We start from the raw sequence: 23,702 nt of genomic DNA, 5'->3' as shown, positions 1-23,702 counted from the left end.
TGCACAATACAATCAAAAAGTGGGGAGTCCTAAACACTTTTTCAATTTGGAGTGACATGCACAAGCTTGCCACAACATATGGCCTCATCAATGCAATCATGTAGTATATCATTTTGGAAAAGAGTTTTGTGAAGATCAGAGACAAGGTAGTGCAACCAAGTTACCAAAACACAACAGTTATGGTGTTCAAACCTCTCTTTCAAGATTAAAAAAAATTGTATCACATTATCTCCAAAACCTCCAATCTTACACCCATTATGGCCGAGATACCTTTATTTTTTTCAATCAGCAGATCGATCTCACAGAGGCGGCTTTCCACAACATCTCTCCATGCAAAAAAAAAAAACTCCTTCCTTCGCTGTAGACTGGTCGACTCTGGGACGTTGGTAGCCGCTCCTTCTCCATCTTTTTCTCAGAATAATATCCTTAGCTGTTCATAATAGCATCATCTTGGTATCTTGTCCCAGGCAGTCGCAGACACTTGTATATATAGGCCATCGGCTACCCCAAACTGCAATCGGTTGTTGCATAGCCCATCACGCACGCCCTAAGTCAGTCTGCTATTTGTGCCTTCGTCAGTGCTCCATACACCATGCTTAATTTGGTCGCGGTGACCCATACTCATCCATCTCACGGCTGCTTGTCTCGTAAGCTCCATCTCTTGCTATTTAGAAGTCCTAGATGGGGTCCAATGTACTTTTGTTAGCTAACATAGGTTCACACCCACCACCTCTTAGGCACGAGTCACCTCCACTAGTGTAGGTTCACACTAGGTACTTACATAAGGCACACACCTCTTCATCACACTAGCTTAGGTTCCCACTAACATAGGCACTAGAGCACTAGTATACACACACACATGGCTTGTAAGCAGCCATGCTATATATTTATAAGATGTAAAAAATGCAATGACTACAACCTTCAAACACTCATGCAGATACTGATTGAATATATACAAGAGCTTATTAATACATTGGGCACACAAGGCTCACACTGACACATAGAGACAAAAAAATATACACATTTAGGGCTCATCGTCAGCTTAACACCGGTCCTGGTGTCTGCCCTGGTTCCTTAGTGGGTCATCAAAAATAGCGTTAGAGTCACCATCCACATATGAGTGACGTGTTGATAGATCAGGCATACAAAAGGTTTATCTACCTTTTCCTTCCCTTTGTATGATACATGTGTACCTACATCTATCCTCGACCTACCTGACCATGAACTAACATTGGATCCACTACTAGAGGAATATCCAAGTCTACTAAACACCTATGATTACTTCTCTACATGTGGTGCAACATGAGTACTTCTTACATCTGCATCTTCTATTAGCTTCACCTGCTGGTGCATACTAGCTACTCATCTTGTCAAAGACAATATCTCCGCTTACTTGCATCTTATGAGTGATAAGGTTATAATATCTATAACCTTTATACTCCAAAGCACAACCAATAAACAAAAGTTAATATTAGATAATTTGGAAAAAATCTCATACTTTGGGAATCAATTACTCCATATAGTTTTGGACATATATTTATTATTCCAACTCCAAATTTTTCAGAGATCATAGATTTAGATTCTACTCTTCAAGATCTTTCCAATGATATGTCACATGAGAGGGTTTTGACAAACTTTTGGACAAGTTCACCATGATCCCATTTTTCAAATGGAAATGGGAATTTTCCCAAATTATCTAATATGGTGTTACAAGCATTTCTCTATCTTTGGATCTAACTTTATTCTTACTTCATAGGAATATGCACATATGCAATACACCCAAACACTTTCAAGTGAGACACATCTAGTTTTATGCCTGTTAACTTCTTTTTAGGCATACTGTGAATAGTTGTAGTGGGTATCCTATTTATAATTTACACAGTTTCTTCTACTTCTGTCCAAAAATAAGGTGGCATATTCTTTTCAACTAGGCACATGCCACTTCTACAATGTGCATATTTTTTCTTTATGCAACACCATTCTGTTGTGGAGTGTACCTACATGTAACTGTCTCTTGATTACCTGCTTTCTCAAGAAATCACTAAACTCATTGGATAAATACTTTCCCCCACCGTAGAGTGTGTGAGCCAGCTTTAAGGAGAAATTAACTCCTTGAATTCAAAATCTGATCGAGCTTTTGAAATTAATGGAGAATTTTTAGAAGATATCTTAGGAGGACATCACACAATTAGAGGAAAAGGTTGCAAATGCAAAGGTATAGCCTGAGTATCCATCTAAAAAGCTATAAGCTTCCTTGTCTACAACTCGCTCTAGCACATGTTCAGAATAAGGCAAGGGACAGTGATCCTTTACTAGTGGCAGCATTCACCTTGTTGAAATCCACACACACTCTAAGTTTTCCATTTTTCTTAGGCACAACCACAATAGGTGAAACCCACTCTCAGTGTTAGATCTCATAAATGAATCTACATTCAATAAGCTTGTCAATTTCTGCCTTCATAATTTTGGCATATTTCAGATTCATTAGATAGGGTCATTGGCTAGACTGGTATAACATTTGGTACCATTAGGATGGTGTGTTGTACAACAGTAGCAGGCACTCCCTTTATGTCATGATAAGGCCACGTACAGCCTCATACACCCACCCAACAAAGATGGTCAATTCTATTACCCAAGATGACCCGACAACACCGATGGTGCGTAGGTAAGTAGAGTCAACACTTGGTGCTAATTTGAAAGAAACATTGATGGGGATACGTGTGGAAGCTAATTGTTTGAAGGAAAATCCATCGCCAAGGCAGAAGATGCCAACCTTGAAGCGCATGAGATCAACCCCCATGAACCTAGGTGGTGATGAGCTAGATGTAGCCCTTAGTCATTTTGTAAAGAAAAAAAACCATATGCTAAGTAGAAACTATACTCTAGTGATAAGTCTAAGCACTCGGCAAGATTGCTTGAAAATGAATTTTGTCTTCTAATTTAGCCGTTTTGTTCTCTTCTCCTTATTGCGTACTTTTTAAACACTTGCGCCATTTATTATACGCTTCACACTACATGGCTAAGGTATAGAGTTCAAAAATGTGTATTGTTTATTTTTCTATTGGTGCATGTTATAGATATGCCAAATACATCAACCATCATCAAAAGGGGACCAAAAACACCAATCATGTCATCTTGTAGTGCGGTCTCTCTTGACGATGATGTGCACGAGTTCCAAAGGGTAAGAGTGCTTCCAGCCAAAAGTCAAACAAAGAGGGCTATTGAGATTGCTAAAGCAAGATATATGGCAAGGGTTGTAGATACAAACACTTGCAATCGAGGTGCAAGCAGAGGACAATTGGATTGCGTTTATGGACCATTGGAATGCAATCTTGCTGGCACAAACCTCTTTTCTTGCTGGTAATTTGATGCAACACATAAGAAAAATAGTGATGCTATAGTTGATGCGCAAGCTTTTGATGTGTTGATGCTACAGTTGATGCACAATCTTTTGACGCAGGGGCAACTACTGACATAGTAAGCAAGATGGCTGATACTATCCCTTGCACTATCAGATGATGCGTAAGATGTACATCTTGGGGCCTTAGTTGACATGGCAAGTAAGATGGCTGATAGAACATCCCTTGCATTAGTGGATGATGCATAGATGTACTTCTTGGGGAAGATGCTGACCTCAAATGCTGACATAGCAAGCAAGATGGCTGATGATATTTTCCTGCTCAAGTGATGATGCGTAAAATTGTGGGGTAGATGTTGACACAGCAACAAGTAAGATGGTTGATGCTATTTCCCTAATCAAGTGATGATGTGCAAAATTGTGGGGCAAATGCTAACAGGGCAAGGAACTGCCATGTTAGGGATGCTACTAATGCTCATGCAACTGTCAATGTTGAGGCTACCACATGTGGAGCTGTGAATGATAAAATTATCATTGAGGTTACTATAATGGCTGATAAATATGCTGAGGTTGAAGATGATGCAACTAAAATAGTACCCCATGTGATGCCTTTGCAGGTTATTACACCGCCTGTATCCTCGAAGGATAAATGTTTGACTCTTAGCCTCAATGGGATTTTGCTAAAAAGATACAGAATTACCTACGTTCGAGGAATGGGAAGAGGATGGGTGATTGGTAACATAGGCAGCTTGTATAAGGTCATCTCCCCCCCCAGGTTTGGGGACAAGAACATTTTTAATATGTTGTAAGACCTAATGCACTATAGTTTCTTCAAGGCTGTGGGCAGAGTTTAAATTTTATGTTATGGAGCAGTTGCATCATGAAGGAGAATTTGGATACAATCATGTAAATATTTTTTCCACCTTAGGATAGGTGTAGAGAAGTTGATTTAGTCTAGCTGATATTCATGGGGTCCGTTGCAAGGAATGATAGTAAGCCCATCTTTCTTAAGTGTTTGGCAGACTTTTGGTGATATTCTACAAATGTTAATAAAGACAACACACTACTTGTAGATGATACATGGTACAAGAGCATGCTAAACCCGTGGGAGTGCTGCATTTGTCCTCCCTCTTTTGACCCAAAGGATTATGATCATAACCCAAATTTTCTTACTACCACTTTACTCCATTGGCTGGTGAGATGGAGAGTTTCTGGAAATCCTACCCAATTTGCATGCCAAAACATGATGTGTAATCCTAAGGACACGTTGTCTAGCCTTGTAATCGAGCACCACAACAATTTGCAATGATTAAGGAGAAGGTGGTGATGTTAGACTTTATGAAGAATATGTTTTTGTGAGTATATATATATCTCTGTTAGGGTTGTCAAAATCCCGTTACAAAACAATTTGTATCATACGGTTCCTATGACTAGTATCCTACAATGTCAGATGTACTAAGTTTTTTGGGTTTATTAGAGGCCTTTGTGGTGGTAGATTTTTTTGGCCTTGATTTGTAATACAAAATCTCTGACATTTGCATTCATGTCTGTCTTGAATCGTGTATTGACAATGTATGCATTCATGTCGTTCTTGTCTTAAATCTTCCTCGTGGATGGTACAATGCACCAAAAAAAAAATCCAGAGAGTGCTATTGGGTGTTGGAATGCTGGAACAGCATTTAGGTACCAAATAGAACTCTCTGGATTTTTTTTTTTGCTCTCAGTTTGCATGTATAGACGCATCAACTCTACAAAAGTCGCATGTATATACACGGATACTCTGTGAAATGCGCATGTATAAGCGTAGCTAAACTGACAAAATGCATGTATACACCCTCGTATCAGTGTGTCAAAGCGTAGCTAAACTGACAAAACACGTGTATACGCCCTCGTTTCAGTGCGTCTAACTGCTTCTATACACGCGTTTTTACACGCATGTCTCTGGCCGCGATGATACATGGGCCCGTTACTTTTTTTTCACAAGTCATTTTTAGCGGCTAGGAGCATGGGTATGAGCCCGATCCCTTGTAGTGGCGGTGACCCAAACTCATCCATCTCACGGCTGCTTGTCTCGTAAGCTCCATCTCTTGCTATTTAAAACACCACCATCACCTTCTAGATCGGGTCCAATGTACTTTTCTTAGCTAACATAGGCTCACACCCACCTCTTAGACACGAGTCACCTCCACTAGTGTAGGTTCACACTAGGTACTTACATAAGGCACACACCTCTTCATCACACTAGCTTAGGTTCCCACCAACATAGGCACCAGAGCACTAGTACACACACGGCTTGCAAGCAGCCATGCTTTATATTTATAAGATGTAAAAAATGCAATGACTACAAGCTTCAAACACTCATGCAGACACTGATTGAATATATATATAAGAGCTTATTCATACATTGGGCACACAAGACTCAACACTGACACACAGAGACAAAAAAATATGCACATTTAGGGCTCATCGTCAGCTTAACACCAGTCCTGGTGCCTGCCCTGGTTCCTCAGTGGGTCACCAAAAAACTCCCAACATCGTTAGAGTCACCATCCACATATGAGTGACATGTTGATAGATCATGCACACAAAAGGTTTATCTACCTTTTCCTTCCCTTTGCATGATACATGTGTACCTACATCTATCTTCGACCTACCTGACCATGGACTAACATTGGATCCACTACTAGAGGAATATCGAAGTCTACTAAGCACCTATGATTACTTCTCTACTTGTGGTGCAACATGAGCACTTCTTACATCTGCATCTTCTATTGGCTTCACCTGCTGGTGTGCATACTAGCTACTCATCTTGTCAAAGACAATATCTTTGCTTACTTGCATCTCATGAGGGATAAGGTTATAATATCTATAACCTTTATACTCCAAAGCACAACCAATAAACAAGCATTTCTCTATCTTTGGATCTAACTTTATTCTTACTTCATAGGAGCATGCACGTATGCAATACACCCAAACACTTTCAAGTGAGACACATCTAGTTTTATGCCTGTAAACTTTTGTTTAGGCATACCATGAATAGTTGTAGCTTGCAAAATAGCACCTTCGTGGACTTGTAGAACATCACCGCTAGGGTAGGCCAAGATAGTGTAGAAGATCGCTGCAAAAAGAGAGTGGGAGTCTCTCAAGCCCAACTCTGGCAAGGTCATATACATCGCAACTTCTCTTAGAGAAAGTGATATTTAGTCACCATTGCCAACAAGCTGCAAGAAGAACTTAAAATAATAATTACAAAAAAAAGGGCAGCATCATGCCTATTGTCACATAAAATTTTAAAGAGATAAGGTCTATTTTTATCTTTGGTGTAAAGGAGCCCTCCTTAACAGTCTATTCACATGGGCACCATTGAAGCCATCGTCAACAAGCAAAGTTTTTGTACATGTTCATCATGGCAATCATCGACAAGATCAACACCAAACTCATCGAGTAAAAATAAAATTTCATAAATGGTGAGATTAATGCCTAAAATAATCAAAACCTCAAAAATTTAGTAAATGTATGAAAGAAGAGCTTAAATCAAAGGAAGTAGAAAAGAATTTGTTCAGTTACTTGTTGTAAACATGCAAATTGAGTTTGAAGGGTTGCGCCATATTCCATTACACTAACGCAATCAATTAAACCAAAAAACAAACAATAAACATGAGTTGAATAAATACAATTGGTAGATTTTCATTCCAACCAGGCTATGACAATACTCCAAATGCAAAGTATAGTAAGGGAGTCCTAAGATAGGGCCCTTCCTTAGTAGTGGCACCAAAGATGTTCACTAATTTGAGAACACTTAATCCTTGCAAGATAGAGAGAAGAAGAGGATGAATGCAAGGGTCTTACCGGCTTGCACCTCTAGCCACTCTTAGTAAAGAAACCCTCTCTTGTGGAGAGCTAGGGTCCTCAACCTTGCCTCCCTAATTGTCACTACAAGGAAGCTTTGCAAATGCGTAAGGAGAGCAAGGAGAGAGAGAGAGAGAGAGAGAGAGAGAGAGAGAGAGAGAGAGCTATGGAAATCTCAACCTCTACTTGAATACCTTGATGAGCGTGAGAGAATGGAGGAGAAGGATAGGACAAGAGAGAGGGAGAGAAGAACTTGCATATCAGCACACCATCACTCACCAACACAATCCTTAAGCATGTAAGCAACAAAGAAAAGAAAGCATATAAGTAAGCTTCAATCACAAGAGCGAGAAACCCAAACTCAATTGTGAGAATAGATTATATCTTTTCTTGTTAGCCAAAATGTCTTATATACAAGACTCATATTTATAGTACCCAGCCGTTTAAGAAATGTTCAGGGGCCTAAAAGCTTCTCTAGGGTAATTTTCTGGTCTAAAGATACACTATCAACACTACACAAGTCGTAAGCTCAGTTTTGACTATCTTTTGGTATAGCACAAGTTGTAAGCTTGATGATTTCCCATTATTAATTACATGAGGTGCATTGTGCGGTTAAAAAAAATGGCTCAAAAATGTTGTCGCACGTTTGGAGTAATGTTAGCCTTGGGGAATGGTCCTGAATAGACAAAGGGCCAAGACAAACACGCAAGCAGGTAGAAGCTATCAAAAAACCCTAATCACTAACTTTTTGTTTCCATCTCCACTAACTCTCTCGAGCTCAACCGACTTTCTCTAAATTTTAGTGTTCCACGTTTTTTGTTATTGGTTAACACACACTTGTACAAGAAATTGTCTAACAGGAAATATGAGAAAGTATGACATGTTTTTTACAAAACACCAAGACAATCAATTTAAAGGACGGTTTCTAGATAAGAATCCATCATCAAGAAAGTCTAGGGTTGAAAGGGTGGAAAAACCTTCTACTCTTTTGTGTGCAAAACAAAAGCCATGCAAGTGTCCTCATCTATGTCTAATTTCATCCTTTTGAATGGTGAAAATGGTAAAATTAGGCTATTGTTTTTGTCATTTTTTTGTAGTGTTTGTATATGAAATTAGGGTTTTTCCAATCCATTACCTTACGCATATTGTAAGTTTTTAGAAATGTGATTTACCACAAAGGGGCACATTGGGTATTCCCTCAATATTCTCTCTTTTTTGGTAGATTTTTAAATTCTTAATATAATCATTGATATATGAGTGCAAGAATGCTTGAAAACTATAATTAGATTAACGTTTATATCATAGATTGTATTAGTGATTATAATAGCATGTCCTTAATATAATCATTGATATATGAGTGCGAGAATGCTTGAAAATTGTAATTATATTAACGTTTATATCATAGATTGTATTAGTGATTATAATAGAATGTCCTTAGTAGCGTTTTCTGAATGCATATTTTAACCCCAACACTAAATTACCTTTTACTTCACCATCTCTTGTGTAATGTAGAAAACGCAATATTTCATGGTGAAAATCTCTACATGGATCTATAGGAATCCAACCCACATTAGATTTGGATAAGAAAGTTGACCACATGTGTGAGGGTTTTTTTTGATCGTGTGATATATTATCATCTATGGACATGCGTTTCATTTTATTTTTAAGAAATGATGACTATCCAAGTATGAAAAATATTTGTCTCATCTATGGAGATGTGTTTCATATTCTATCCAAGGATGTTTTTCTAGGTCAATCAGAATGTACGCGTGTGATGGTTCATAGTCTCTGCCTTGGCCGGTCGTTAGTGGAGGGGACGCTTGTGTCTTTTATCAAGGGCCCCCACCCTAATTGCTTTTTACTTTTGAATGACATGATGTGGGTGGGTTCGAACTTCGAGAGGGAGAAATATGATTTTTGAGGGCCTCTGCCACCCTTCAGGTAGTAGACAAACTATATGGTGTCAGAAAAAAAATAAGTAAACGGTGGCTATATTTATTTTACGGCCAAATTATATGGGCAGAAGCCCGTCAAAAGCAACCTTGCTTGGAGGGTGTCAAACTTGGAGGGAAGTGCGTGGGGTAATAATGTATGCAAGCATAACGGAGTTTTTCAACATCATTTTTCTCATCAGAATCGTGGGAGATCATCATTCTTTTTCAAGCTTATGTTCACGTAGTAGACGGGTAAATAGATTCATTCCGATAGGAAAAGCACATGGAATACAACCACAGTTTCAGTCGAGGAAAACAAACGTCCATTCGAAAATAGAACCCCTAAATTTAACCTCAGGGATTAAGCAACTACTAAGTTTCCTTTCCCTAAATTCAAGTAACTTTTTAGGTTCATGTGGAAGATAGAATAAGTCCTCAACTTCAACGGGCTCTTGAGGAGTAACTATGTTATCCTCACCTCCCAACTTCTCTTTCAATCTATAGACATGAAAGACTAGATGATGAACTCTGATATGTGGATGTAATTTTAGCTCATACTCAATCATGCCAATCTGACGTATAATTCGGAATGGACCACAATATCTAGGAGATAATTTTGAGCACTTTCTTGTTGGACAAAGTCTGAGAATCTTTAGAAACTTTCAAATAAACCAATGCTCCTAGCACAAAAGACCGAGGTGAGTGTCCCCTATAAGCATAAAACCATGCTCTATCCTGAGCACTCCTGATAGAATCCTGATCTTGGGTTAGCATTTCCTGCATATCACCCAAGAAATCCCTCAATGCAACAAGATTAATGTCCTTAAGACAGACAACAACTGGTGCCCTGGGTTGATATCCATACATAAGCATGAACGGACTATACCCAGTAGCCGTATGCTTAGAACTATTATAGGCGAATTCCATCATTGAAAGATATTTTTCCCAACTCGATGGTTTTTTAGAGACATATGCATGAAGCATATCCTCTACAATCTATTTCACATGCTCTGTTTGCCTATCAAACTACGGGTGATCAAAGGAACTCATACTCAAAGTAGTTTCTGATTTCTTGAAGACTTCCTACCAAAAATGAGCCGTGAACTTAGAGTCCGGATCGCTCACAATATCAGAAGGTAGACCGTACAGTCTAAATAGTTTCTTAATGAATTAGTAAGTTGATTCCAATGCTTTGACTATTGTTTTTGTGGATAAAAACCTAGCCATCTTTGTCAATCTATCCAATGACTACCCAATGGCATCATGACCCCTGCTGGTAAGTGAAAGTCCCATTATGAAATCCATGGAAATAATTTTTTCTAGATGGAATATCCAAAGGATGTAATAACCTAGCAGATTTAAGGTGCTCTGCTAGGTTTAAGGTGCTCTGCCTTATTAATCTGACACTAATGACACGACCAAATAATTCTGAACAAAATCCTTCATTTGTTACCAATAAAAAGTCCTTCGGTAATACCCGAATTTGAGATCTATCTTTGTGAAGATCTGGGCTCCATTTAGCCTGTCCAGAAGCTCATCAATTCTTGGGATAGGATACTTATTCGTAACTGTCAAGCTGATTTAGACCTCTGTAGTCAACACAGAAAGCCAAGGTCCGTTCTATGCCAGGATGTCCTATCGATGGTGCATCATGGCACTCAAATAGGATCCTCAGTTTAATTTTTGGCACATCCAGCATGCAAACCTTATCATCTTGGAATAAAAGGCCATTTCCAATAAAAAATTGGTTGGCTTTTCCTTCATTCACCAGGTTTTGATCTATCTCAGATTTGGACCCTCATTTTGCCAAATTTTAATATTTTCCAAAGAAAATATCTGCACTACATTTTTCCCTGAGTGAATCGTACAAGTTAAAAGTAATTTCCGTGAAGCTAAGTTCATTAACTTCACCAATTCAGCTCAATGCATCAACAATGCGATTCAAGCTACCTTTCCTGTATTTAATCAAATCAAAGTCTTGCATCAACTCAGCCCATCTAGCCTTTCTACCTTTCAAGTTCAGTTGATCACAGATGAACTGCAAAGACTGGTAATCTGTCAAGACCATAAATTGAGACCCGTAGAGATACTGTCTCCATGCCTTTAAAGCATAAATGATTGCATACAACTCTTTCTCCTGAACTGTCTATGCATCGTTGAGTTTGTTACTCTTGAAGGCCACAGGCTTCCCATCCTAGAACAAAGCTGCACCTATCATAGCAAAATCACTAGCATCAGTCTCAATGATGTAAGGCCTACTAAGATCTAGCGGCAAGGCTAACACAAGAGCATCTGAAACTTTATTTTTCAAAGTATAAAATTTCCTTGTAGCTTCTCATTCCACTTAATCGGAGAATTGGACTTCTTATTTTTACCCTTAAGAAGGTTGGTAAAAGGCACTATCAACTTCGAATAATCCTTGACAGATTTTCAAAGAAATACCGCAAAACCTAAGAAAGATCTTAATTGCTTTACCGTACACGGTACTAGCCATTCCAAAACTTTTTAGATCCAATCCAAATCTATACTTAAGCCATCTTGAGAGATCTTATGACCTAAGTATAACAATTCCTTCTTGAAGAAATCACACTTAGATAACTGACAATATAGTTTCTCCTTTTCCTGAGCCTTCCTAGAACCTCTTTAAGATGATCCTCATGCTCAGCCAAAGTTTTATTGTATATCAAAATATCATCTAAGAATACCACCACGCATAATAGATCCCAAAATAAATCATTCATCATCTGTTGAAAGTTGTTGGTGCATAAGTGAGACCAAAGGGTAACCCTAAAAATTCATAATGGTCGTAACGTGTCCTAAAAGTAGTTTTAGGAACATCTTCCTTTGCAATATGGATCTGATGATAACCGGTTCGCAAATCAAGCTTTGTGAAATACTTAGCTCCTTGCAACCTATCAACAATAAGATCATCTGATGTAGGAAATGGGTATTTATTTTTCATTGAAACCTTGTTAAGACGTTTATAATCAATACACATCCGCCAGGTGCCTTGATCTTTTTTCTTAACCAGGAGAATTGATGCAGCCCAAGGAGACTTACTTGGTCTAATCTGACCCATCCTCAAGTATTCAGCTAGTTGCTTGGCTACCTCATCTTCCTCAGTCTGGCTAAGCCGATATGGAGCAATACTAACAGGTAATTCCCCTAGTACTAGCTCAATTTTATGGCCCACCTCTCATTTAGGAGGTAATCCATGAGATAACTCATCACAAGAAATACATCCTAAAATTCGCTCTTAATGGAATTTAACACTTTACTTTCCCAAACATCTAAAGAAACAGTGTTTACATCAAAATGCACACATGAAGACACTGGATCCATAACCAATTAGAAAAGTTTATAGTTAAAAAGAGTTTTCATTAACTCAAGCTCATTAATAAAAGTTTCCTTGGATACAACAAGGTTTTCCTTAAGTAACAAGGTTTTCATTATGATGGAAAGACATTAAATGTTTGACCCAATCAACAGAAAAATCCTTATTTTTTTGATGAAACCATTCCATCCCTAAAATGATGTCTACATGATCCAAGCTCATAACATGAAAACCAAGTCTATTTGAGTACAACTGGATATCTAGCGATAGTTTTGACACCTTCTTGTCCCAGAATTGGACTTGTCCTCCAACCATCCTAAACTTTTACATGTGATCATTCTGTGTGGTTTTCCAGCTTCATCCTCTATACCACAATGTTGCCAATAAAATTGTGAGTACTACAAGGATGAAATAAAATATGAACCTAATGTCCATTTATTGATCCATAAACACGAAATAATTCATTTGGACCAGAAATATCTTTACTGAAAATACAATCTGGACATGGGCTTCCTTCAAAATGCATAATATTGACTTCAAAAAATTTATCCTGAAGTTCTGTAATGTGCACAAATTTCTTTAATATAAACTTCTTCGGTGCCGCCTTTTGTCCAAGCGTCGAAGGTGCTATAGCTCCATTCAAAGGACATAATTTCTTTGTGTGTCCCTTTTCCTTGCATTTGAAACATGTGATATTATCCGTGCTCACAAATTTATGCTTCTTGCGGGCGTTGTCAAATTTTTTTTGGTTTTGGTATATGAAAACTTTATTTTTTGTCCACTATTTAAAAAAGTGACCATGGATTTCTTTTCATTAGCCGATGGTTTTGAAGTGCTAGAGTCGACCATAGTATTATGAAAAACCTGCGCTGCCTAAATAGCATTCTCAGTCATTTTGACCTTGCATTTTCTTACCTCGTACTAATAGTCACAAGCTAGACCATCGATGAAAATCCCACACAAGGTATGATCATCAGACTTGGATTTGGTAGCCAATTGTCTAAACTTTTACACATAATTGTCAAAAGATTGATTTTCGATGCTATTTTTAACAATCTTGGTAATTATTTTGAATTCATCCTCTGGTTGAACAAACTCTTTTTTGAAAGCTTCCTCGAAACTTTGCTAAGTGGTAGGAATGGAATCTTCTTTGAGATCCTTCCACCAAGTTAATGCCTTCCCCTTCAATATCCCCTACGCCATAATCAGCTTTTGCACATCAGTAAATGGATGCAAGACAGTGTGTAGGCCACCTATTGAGCCAGGCATCTACACATTCCTGAGTCTTCTCCTTTTTCTCACCGCTGTACACCTTTGGTGCAAACGACGAAGCAATTGCTTTGGTAGGAGCAGGAGGTGTTGCCAAAAGAGTTTTTTGCGAAGTCAAGATTTGCATCTTTAGTGACTCCATCTCGTCATGGAATATGTTGTAAACCGACATCCAACCACCTTGAGTAGCCCAGAGATATGGCACCAATATTGGGGGGTGTTGAGAAATGTGGTGCCAAAGAGCACAAGGAAGAGGTAGGGAGTGAGATTCAGTAGCTAAGAAAGTACAAAGCCTAGCATGAAGCCACATGAGCAAAGGGATTTATCCCACATTGATGTGCAAGCCCAAGGGTGTACCTTGTCATATAAAAGGGGGCCATTTCAAGAAATGATATTATATCACTTGCACGTATCTCAAGTCTCTTTATGTATACAAGCTAATTTATCTTGGTGTCTAATTGTACTTCACTGCATCTTAATTAGTACTCATTATGCATTTTGTTCCATTTCTATCCACCTTGGATTAGTGTTTTCATTAGTGTAAGATTAGTTAATTATTAGATAGATGTCTTGTCATTTAGGAGACATTGATCCATGATTCTCAACAATCACCCATGTGGATCATCAATGTCCACATCACTAGTTGAGCTCAATATTTCAATAGTGAATGTACTTCATGCATATATTATGAGATTAAACATTGTATAAGAAATAGGCAACTTATGAGCCTTGAGTGCCTAGCCAGCCCTAGTTTAAGTGTGAATACTTATGGCCTTGTATATGATTGTTTTCTCTCATAATGCAACATACCCTCTCAACCATCCCTCTGCCATGCTTCCCTCTAGTCTTGCTCTTTGTCTTACAGACCCCTTTAAGATTTTCATAAACCTTTCAAGGAAGTACATCCATTCACTATCAGCCAAACCAAAACTTTATACTTCATCAACTATGTGAGCCACAACATGCATTTGTGAAGTGAGCATTGTTCGAGGGAAGCTCTCTTTAATCAAGCATATGGCCTCTATTGCATTGTGAGACAAGCGGTTGCTATGAAAGAGGGGTAAATCTCCTGTAATGATATAAATATATGAAACCAAATACATTCACCAAAATATAACAATATGAGGGCTAGTTACATCTGTGTGTGTCACCCTAATTTTGTATATGCAAGTTGTATAAAGCCTTATATGGCTTGAAACAGGCACCGAGAGCATGGCATGATAAGATAGCACAATATCTTATCACCATTAGCTTTCATGTGGTTGCGGATGTTGATTATTCACTCTATGTGCGCAAGAGTGATAGAGGACCTGTGGTCATCACAATCTATGTGGATGACTTGATTGTTGGGGGTGCCAATGGAGAGGAAGTTGAGAGTGTGAAATGTCTCCTCGCATTCGCAAGATCTGTCAAGTACCTACTTAGGCAAATGAGAGCAATTTTCACAATTTCAAACAAAAAATCAAGGTTTTTTTCCTTAATTATTACTTAATGGTGTATTCTTTTGGGGTTTTGTTTTGATAGACTGTCTTAGAATTTCCTAACCTCTCTAATGCTATGCTCAAGACAACCTAATGGTGTTTCTACAAGGATTAATGATGAGATTAATGCCTAAAATGATCAAAACCTCAAAAATTTAGTAAATGTAAGAAAGAAGAGCTTAAATCAAAGGAATTAGAAATGAATTTGTTTAGTTACTTGTAAACATGCAAATTGAGTTTGAAGGGTTGCTCCATATTCCATTGCACTAAGGCAATCAATTAAACCAAAAAACAAATAATAAACATGAATTGAATAAATACAATTGATGGATTTTCATTCCAACCAGGCTATGACAGTACTCCAAATGCAAAGCATAGCAAGGGAGTCCTAAGCTAGGGCGCTTCCTTGGTAGTGGCATCTAAGATGTTCACTAATTTGAGAACACTTAATCCTTGCAAGATAGAGAGAAGAAGAGGATGAATGCAAGGGTCTTACCGGCTTGCACCTCTAGCCACTCTTAGTAAAGGAACCCTTTATTATGGAGAGCTAGGGTCCTCAACCTTGCCTCCCTTATTATCACTACAAGGAAGCTTTGCAAATGTGTAAGGAGAGCAAGGAGAGAGAGAGAGACAAAGAGAGAGAGAGAGCTATGGAAATCTCAACCTCTACTTGAATACCTTGATGACCGTGAGAGAATGGAGGAGAAGATAGGACAAGAGAGAGGGAGAGAAGAACTTGCATATCAACACACCATCACTCACCAATATAATCCTTAAGCATGTAAGCAACAAAGAAAAGAAAGTATATAAGTAAGCTTCAATCTCACAAGAGACTCAAACTCAATTGTGAGAATAGATTACATCTTTTATTGTTAGCCAAAATGTCTTATATACAAGACTCATATTTACAATACCCAGCCATTTAAGAAATGTTCAGGGGCCTAAAAGCTTCTCTAGGGTAATTTTCTAGTCTAAAGATACACTATCAACATTACACAAGTCGTAAGCTCGATTTTGACTATCTTTTGGTATTACACAAGTTGTAAGCTTGATGATTTCCCATTATTAATTACATGAGGTGCATTGTGCGGTAAAAAAAATATGGCTCAAAAATGTTATCACACGTTTGGAGTAATGTTTGCCTTGGGGAATGGTCCATAATAGACAAAGGGTCAAGACAAACACACAAGCAGGTAGAAGATATCAAAAAACCCTAATCACTAACTTTTTGTTTCCATCTCCACTAACTCTCTCGATCTCACTTTCTCTAAATTTTAGTGTTCCACGTTTTTTGTTATTGGTTAACACACACTTGTACAAGAAATTGTCTAATAGGAAATATGAGAAAGTACGACATGTTTTTACAAAACGTCAAGACAATCAATTTAAAGGACGGTTTCTAGATAAGAATCCATCATCAAGAAAGTCTAGGGTTGAAAGGGTGGAAAAACCTTCTACTCTTTTGTGCGCAAAACAAAAGCCATGAAGGTGTCCTCATCTATGTCTAATTTTGTCCTTTTGAATGGTGAAAATGGTAAAATTAGGCTGTTGTTTTTGTCATTTTTTTGTAGTGTTTGTATATGAAATTAGGGTTTTTCCAATCCATTACCTTACGCATATTGTAAGTTTTTAGAAATGGGGCACATTGGGTATTCCCTCAATCTTCTCTCTTTTTTGGTAGATTTTTAAATTCTTGATATAATCATTGATATATGAGTGCGAGAATGCTTGAAAATTGTAATTATATTAACGTTTATATCATAGATTGTATTAGTGATTATAATAGCATGTCCTTAGTAGCGTTTTCTGAATGCATATTTTAACCCCAACACTAAATTACCTTTTACTTCACCATCTCTTGTGTAATTTAGAAAACGCAATATTTCATGGTGAAAATCTCTACATGGATCTATAGGGATAGTGTCTCCCAATCCAACCCACATTAAATTTGGATAAGAAACTTGAGCACATGTGTGTGGGTTTCTTTTGATCGTGTGAAATATATTTATGTCATCTTTGGACATGCGTTTCATTTTCTTTTTAAGAAATGATGACTATCCAAGTATGAAAAATATTTATCTCATCTATGGAGATGCGTTTCATTTTCTATCCAAGGATGTTTTTCTAGGTCAATCAGAATGTACGCGTGTGATGGTTCATAGTCTCTGCCTTGGGTCGTTAGTGGAGGGGACGCTTGTGTCTTTTATCGAGGGCCCCCACCGTAATCGCTTTTTACTTTTGAACGGCATGATGTGGTTCGTGGGTAGTGTTCGAACTTCGAGAGGGAGAAATATGATTTTTGAGGGCCTCTGCCACCCTGAGGTGGTTTAGTTAATGTCGTTTTTTCGAGAAAAAAAATCAATTAAACGGTGGCTATATTTATTGTACGGCCATATTATATGGGCAGAAGCCCGTCAAAAGCAACCTTGCTTGGAGGGTGTCAAACTTGGAGGGGAGTGGGTGGGGTAATAACGGAAAGATCATTTTTCTCATCAGAATCGTGGGAGATCATCATTCTTTTTCAAGCTTATGTTCACGTAGTAGACGGGTAAATAGATTCATTCCGACAGGAAAGCACATGGAATACAACCATAGTTTCGAAAATAGAACCCCCCTCTCCCTACTATATTGGTTTGAGTTGAACAACAAAGTACATCATTCAGCTCCCGTTCTGGTTTTCGAATGGAACGTTAGGTCAGTTTCGGAGACGACAGTTGGCTCGAATCTCCCCATTGGTACCGGTGAGAGGGTGGAGGTTGCCCATCTTCACCATGGCTGCAGTGAAGGCGCTGAAGAAGGCGTTTTGGTTGGAGCCAAAGCTGGTCACGAAGGGCTTGGCGGAGCTGCCGCCGGTAGAAAAGAGCACTTGGTCGGAGTTGAGCAGCCCCTTCTGCCCCTCAAGGTTCACGTAGTACTGCCTGTCGAAGGTCGTCGGCGTCGCAACATCCAACGGCGACAAGTTGTTGTCCCCGCCGCTGGCCGGGCATCTACCCTTCAACTGTGCCAAATAGGCAGTGTTCAGAGTGGGATCAGGCTGGCCGGTTCCGCTTTGGTTGTAAAGCCTCTGCTTGAAGTTGGTGCAACGAGCTTGGCCGATGGTGTGCGCTCCTGCAGTTAATCATACATCCTTAGATGCAAACATTAGTTTACATATTTTTCCCCCCACTAATCAACATAAGATCCAGTCAGGTCTACTAGATGCAGTATTATGTACTAGTGTACCTGACAACGCGACCATATCTTGCACCGAGAGACCCTGTGCTTGGAAGCTGGCTATGAGCTGACTCAATGTAAAAAAAGGAGCAGGAATGTTTGCGTTTGCAGCCGTCAAGCTTGCCGTCAGGGAGTCTCTCCTGCCCAACAGCACGTTCCAACTTGGCCCTTTTTGCTGCAATTGTAATGGTGGAAATTAGTATAAGAGCTTGTGATTTGTCGGCTTTGGAGCCTTAGTTATATAGACATTCATGATTTAGATCCACACAGATATATTGCAGCTTTCGAAGGAGTGGATCAAAATGGAAGGACAAATATTCTCATCTTGTACCAAAACTACACCGTCCCTTGCGGCGAGTGCAAGGATATCTGCACAAGATACGATGCCCTTGCAAGCAGCCTCCACTTGAGTCTTGATATTGTCGATGACGTCGAAGCCCCTCAGGGAGTTTACATTGGGGATTGCTGTTTTCTCTCCTGTGAATCCCGGCGTATCGTCTAGCAAAATGGAACCGTCGCAGCCCTGCATATACCCATCGCAAAACACATGTTCAATATTAACACAGTTTCTTAAAATACCCCATGTGCAAACACAGTTTCTTAAAACATTAACACAGTTTCTTAAGACATTAAAGAAAGTTTCAAAATACCCATCGCGTATTAGAAAAACACATGTTCAATATTAACACAGTTTGTTAAAACATTAAAGAAAGTTTCAGAATACCCCATGTGCAAACACATCAAGGAAATTCGACGCTTGTTTTTGAGTACTTATCCAGTACCGGGGAAATGTTTGCAGAGAAACTATAAAAAGTACTGACGAGTCGAAAGTGAACTAATAACGATCTTGAAAAGGTAAATTGCAACTTATTCTGCATGATCGAACTAGTCCGAATATGTAGCGTTACCACTCATTAAAGTCCCTTTCGTCAGCAATGGTCGTTTTAATTATCGATCCTTTTGAGCTTGTCTTCAAATCCAGTTTCTATACCAACATTTGTTGTTTAACTTTGCTTGATATACATCTCGAAAAGAGGAGTAGCTTCTCTTTCCTCCTTTGGCTCTTAACATTGCTTGACATACATATTGAAAGGAGGACCTGCTCCTCGATTGATTGAAGGGATTATCTCCTCCTTCTGTTAGAGTATGGTTTCCACGATAGATGCATATACATCCATCCATACATCACCTAACCACCTAACTACATGCACCGAGAAGTACACCACCTTGTAACAACCTGTGCCGTCTATTTAGCTAGAGGTCGACCCATTGTAATCCTCAATCAGTTGTAATCATCATCATCAATACAGCAATATACTAGCTTCATCAGCACTAATACAGCAATATACTAGCTTGTGTTTACGCCTTTCTTGGCGCTTCTCGTTCTGTGCTGAGTAGAGCAGCTATGGCATAGCTGCACTCTAGCCAGTGCCTCCGTGCAGGGCAGCTCGGGCTCCTCTGGGTATGCTCATCTACTCCGTCGTTCGTTCTCTAGTATACTTATCTCCTCCTCCATCTATAACGTTCCTTCTCTAGTATGCTTCCCTTCAATCAATCGAGGACCTTCTCCTCGATTGATTGAAGGGATCATCTCCTCCTCCGTCTCTAACGTTCCTTCTCTACAATGGTCTTTTTTCTATTGCCCTTCTAATTTATGCTTCTCTACCAACATGTGTTTAAGCGTCAAGCATGGCTTGATATACATATCGTCAGGATGACCTAGTTTTTCTTCATTAACTGAGAGAGTCATGTCCTCCTTTGTGTGTAGCCTAGTTCTTTCATATCTTCTCTACTCCATCCCATCCTGTAAGAGCTGGACTCATCATTCACCAGCTTCTTGTGCCCTCACCAAATCGGAGGAGGAGAAGCGTTGAGCCTTGTAACTACAAGCCATCTTTCATCGAAAACGGAGTTTCAAAAAGCACGCTCTAATAAGAGTCAAGGAAAGACTCGGCAACGGTCAAAAGACACAACCAAGCCCACTAATCACGAGTGCAGTCTACTTGGCCAAAATGCCAATAGCATCTCTTCTTGTCCCACCGTAAAAAAGACACTTTTGCTAATTTTTATCTTGCTTTGATTTATCAAATAAAGGATGTTGGTTTTCGGTTCGGCAAGATGAGGACCTGGACAAAGCAATCGTGGAAGAACAAGCGTAGGATGGATGCAGCCATGCGGGCTTCCGTTTGAACAGCCTGTGTCATGACATTAGAAACAATGGTCTGCAAGTTGGGGCAAGTTTTGCTGTAGAAAGTGGCGGTGAGCTGAGCAGAAGCGTGGGAAGCTTGGAGCATCAATATCATGATGAGCAGCACGTAAGCGCGGTACACTCCTGCCATTTTAATACAGTAAATAGCTAGTGGAGCTAGGCAGTAATGCTTGTCAAATCAATCGAGGAGCAAACACAACAGACTCACAGAGTAATTAATTCACAAGCTTAAGAGTTGGAACATTGATCATTAATTAATTGGGCAAAAATCGAAGCGGCTTTGGCTAGAGGATTAAGGCTTATTTGAAGTAACAGGGAGCAGCTAGCTAGGGGGTGATCTACGCTGACGGAATTTGGGCTGCTGCATAGAGAAACAAACGCGTTATTTATAGCTTGAACGTAGGGCCGGCGGCCTAGAAATAATGGAGTTGGTGGGATCCTCTCCGCGGGCTGATTAGGCTGGTGGACACTCCGATTGTATTTAAGTTTGTCAGACCAGATTTTCTACAGCCTCGCTTTTGACAGTAATACGCCGCACTTCTGGTGGTTGTTATGACGAACCACCCCGGCTCCTTGCTGCTGCTGCAAGTGGCGGACAACTAAACCGATACAGACCTTTGCGTAGAGCAGCTCCCAAATGCTGATTTGTTCTTTCAACGCATACGCTTTGTCTTGAGTTGACTTTCTTGGCCCTCCAGCGAGGCTCCGCAGAGTCGTCGTGGAAAATGCGAACAGATGATGGAGCTTAGTCAAAAAGCCCACTTGAGATAGCTACATGGCATATGTCTCTTAATTCAACGATGATGGAGCTTAGTCAAAAAGCCCACTTGAGATAGCTACATGGCATATGTCTCTTAATTCAACGATGATAGAAACTGTCAAATTTTTTTGTTAAGTAGGTACGCTTGGGGTTTGCGCACATTAGAGAAACTAAGGGACTATTTTTTCCAGAATCTATTGTAATTTTTTTGAAAATTATTTCTATCTCGAACATTACATCAATCCTTTTCACCATGGATTGAAGAGGAAAATTTAACCTTCAACAGGCTTTTTCTTCGCTACTCATAACTGAAATCTTGACTTCTTTGGAGGAGGAACTTTCCCTTTAAATTGAGGACTCTTTTTTAAGGTTGGACAAGTTCTGGGCCAAGTTAAACCTACCTCTTCACTTGTTTGGAGGAGGAACTTTCCCTTCGGTTTCACAAAGCTTTTTAAAAGTTGTGGGCTAAGCTAAACCCACTTTTTCTTCAACCATGGCGAGTACCTATGATTTCTAGGGAGTAAATTGTCATTTTTTTCAAGTAAACACATCAATCTCTATGATAAGGTTCTCTTAAAAGGATTTTTTTCCCCTCTAGTCTTTCTTTAAATCGACAATCTTTAAAGAAACTTTCTTAGTGGAGTCCAACTTTTATTTTTAATTCTCTTCTAAAAAACCTCTCTCTCTCTCTCTCGCTCCCCCACCCCCCCCCCACACACACACACAAACAATATACCGTCCAATTTTTAGCACTCATAGTAATGCTTTAATAAAAAAGGTTTGGGTATCTATTTGCTACTATAAGCATTGATATAGGTATTACTGGGGGTACACTAATATAAGCACTACATTTTAACAATTATATTATTGCCTTAAAAAATTCTTATAGTAATGCTTATATCAATGCTCTGAAAAATTTGCCAAAATGTTACCCTGATTCGTCCCATCTATAAAGCTCACATATGATACAAACATTAAAGAAAATGAAATTAAGGAGAAGGTGGATATGTATAGATTAAACACACTCTTTATGTTTATTATTAAAGTGGCTCAAAAGCAAGTATACGAATAGACCATGAGAGAGAGAGAGAGTTAAGAGTAGAACTTGCTAGTTTAATTCTCAATACATGTTCCTGTTGAAATTTGAGCATAATGATGAGCTATGGTGGATCATACACTAGAACTAACATGATTAACAAAGTGATTAAGAAATGATTAAGATGTAATTAGTGAATAATTAGCAGATAGATTAATGTAGGCATGGATACTCAAAAACCAGCAAATTCTCATTAGGGCTATGCCTCAATTTATAGAGTTTACATCAAGCATCAAATCCCATTGATTTCTCCATGATTCACTCCCAGAATATCTCCACCTTTTGCCTGATTCTCTCCACCTCTTCTCTTTTCCCTGATTATCTCCCAGAATAACTCCACACTCTTAAATTCCCTCATGCTACCCATTATTCTCTCCCAGTAGATTCTTCTCACCTTTTCACAGGTTCTTTCACAATTACATCTCCTCTTTTACAGCCTCTATCCAAGAGCTTGTTCCCACACACACCCTATTCACTTGTATATTTCAACACCTCCCCTCAAGTGAATAATCCTAGTACACCTAGACCCTATACCAAGTTTGCCACCCTTTACTTGGTAGTCCGCGACCAGTGTCTACTCCTCCCCTCAAGTTATCTCAGCACACCTGGACCCTGTATCAAGTTTCTCTCTTACTTGACAGTCCGCGACCAGTGCCTTAAGTCCCTAAACTCCATAGTCCTTGACACTCTCTCTCTCAATGTGTCCAAGGCTACTATAAGTGCCCGCGACCTTGACTAAAGTGCTCACACATACATCTACCATGTGGCCTACATCATCGGTGGCTCAGAGGTGGTTTTACTTTATTGGGGCAGGTTACATTAGGTTGTGGGGTCTCTCTCTCTCTCTCTCTCTCTCAGAGATTTTCACATGGCTCCTCACTCTTTGGAGCCTCACATCTTCTCTTTTCTTCAGTCTTCTTCTCGTGGCAGCATCTCTCTACACGTTCGTCTCTTGTTTCAGTCTTCTCGGGGCAGCTTCTCTTCTTGTGGCAGCTTCTCTTCTCGTATCCATGTCTTCCTTCAGATCTTCTTCTCGGTGTGGATCCTCTTCTTGGGAAGAGATATTCTTCTTCTTTCATGGCTGGGGCCATGAGCTCGTCCGTCAGGTCATTTTGCTTCATGTGAGCAACATGTTTCAATGTTTTGCTGACAGTTCCTTTGGGCTTTTTATGTTCATCTTTTATCATTATGCAATCCAA

At 39.2% G+C, this 23,702-nt stretch overlaps 1 protein-coding gene across 1 annotated transcript; it reads right to left on the bottom strand.

Moving 5' to 3' along the window:
- Positions 1-17,841: 17,841 nt before the first annotated feature.
- LOC147620254 (peroxidase A2-like) lies at positions 17,842-20,989 on the bottom strand. Its single transcript, XM_086772732.1, has 4 exons — positions 20,565-20,989; positions 18,770-18,961; positions 18,448-18,613; positions 17,842-18,333 (listed from the first exon to the last, which is right to left on the bottom strand). Exons 1-4 carry the CDS (start codon positions 20,775-20,777, stop codon positions 17,921-17,923), a joined length of 984 nt encoding a protein of 327 aa, XP_086628858.1. The 5' UTR covers positions 20,778-20,989; the 3' UTR covers positions 17,842-17,920.
- Positions 20,990-23,702: the final 2,713 nt, after the last annotated feature.

The sequence above is a fragment of the Cibotium barometz genome, chromosome 32, assembly GCF_041138505.1.
Source record: "Cibotium barometz isolate CiBa-2024 chromosome 32, ASM4113850v1, whole genome shotgun sequence".
Taxonomy (NCBI): Eukaryota; Viridiplantae; Streptophyta; class Polypodiopsida; order Cyatheales; family Cibotiaceae; genus Cibotium; species Cibotium barometz.
The sequence above is the reverse complement of the archived record's forward strand: the minus strand, read 5'-3'. Positions and strand labels throughout refer to the sequence as shown.

Excerpts from the sequence above, each read along its gene's own strand:
- LOC147620254 (XM_086772732.1), bottom strand. The coding sequence starts at position 20,777 with ATGGCAGGAGTGTACCGCGCTTACGTGCTGCTCATCATGATATTGATG. Across the intron at positions 18,962-20,564 it reads TCCACGATTGCTTTGTCCAG|GGCTGCGACGGTTCCATTTT; the intron begins GTCCTCATCTTG and ends GGGTATATGCAG. Across the intron at positions 18,334-18,447 it reads AGATATGGTCGCGTTGTCAG|GAGCGCACACCATCGGCCAA; the intron begins GTACACTAGTAC and ends GATTAACTGCAG.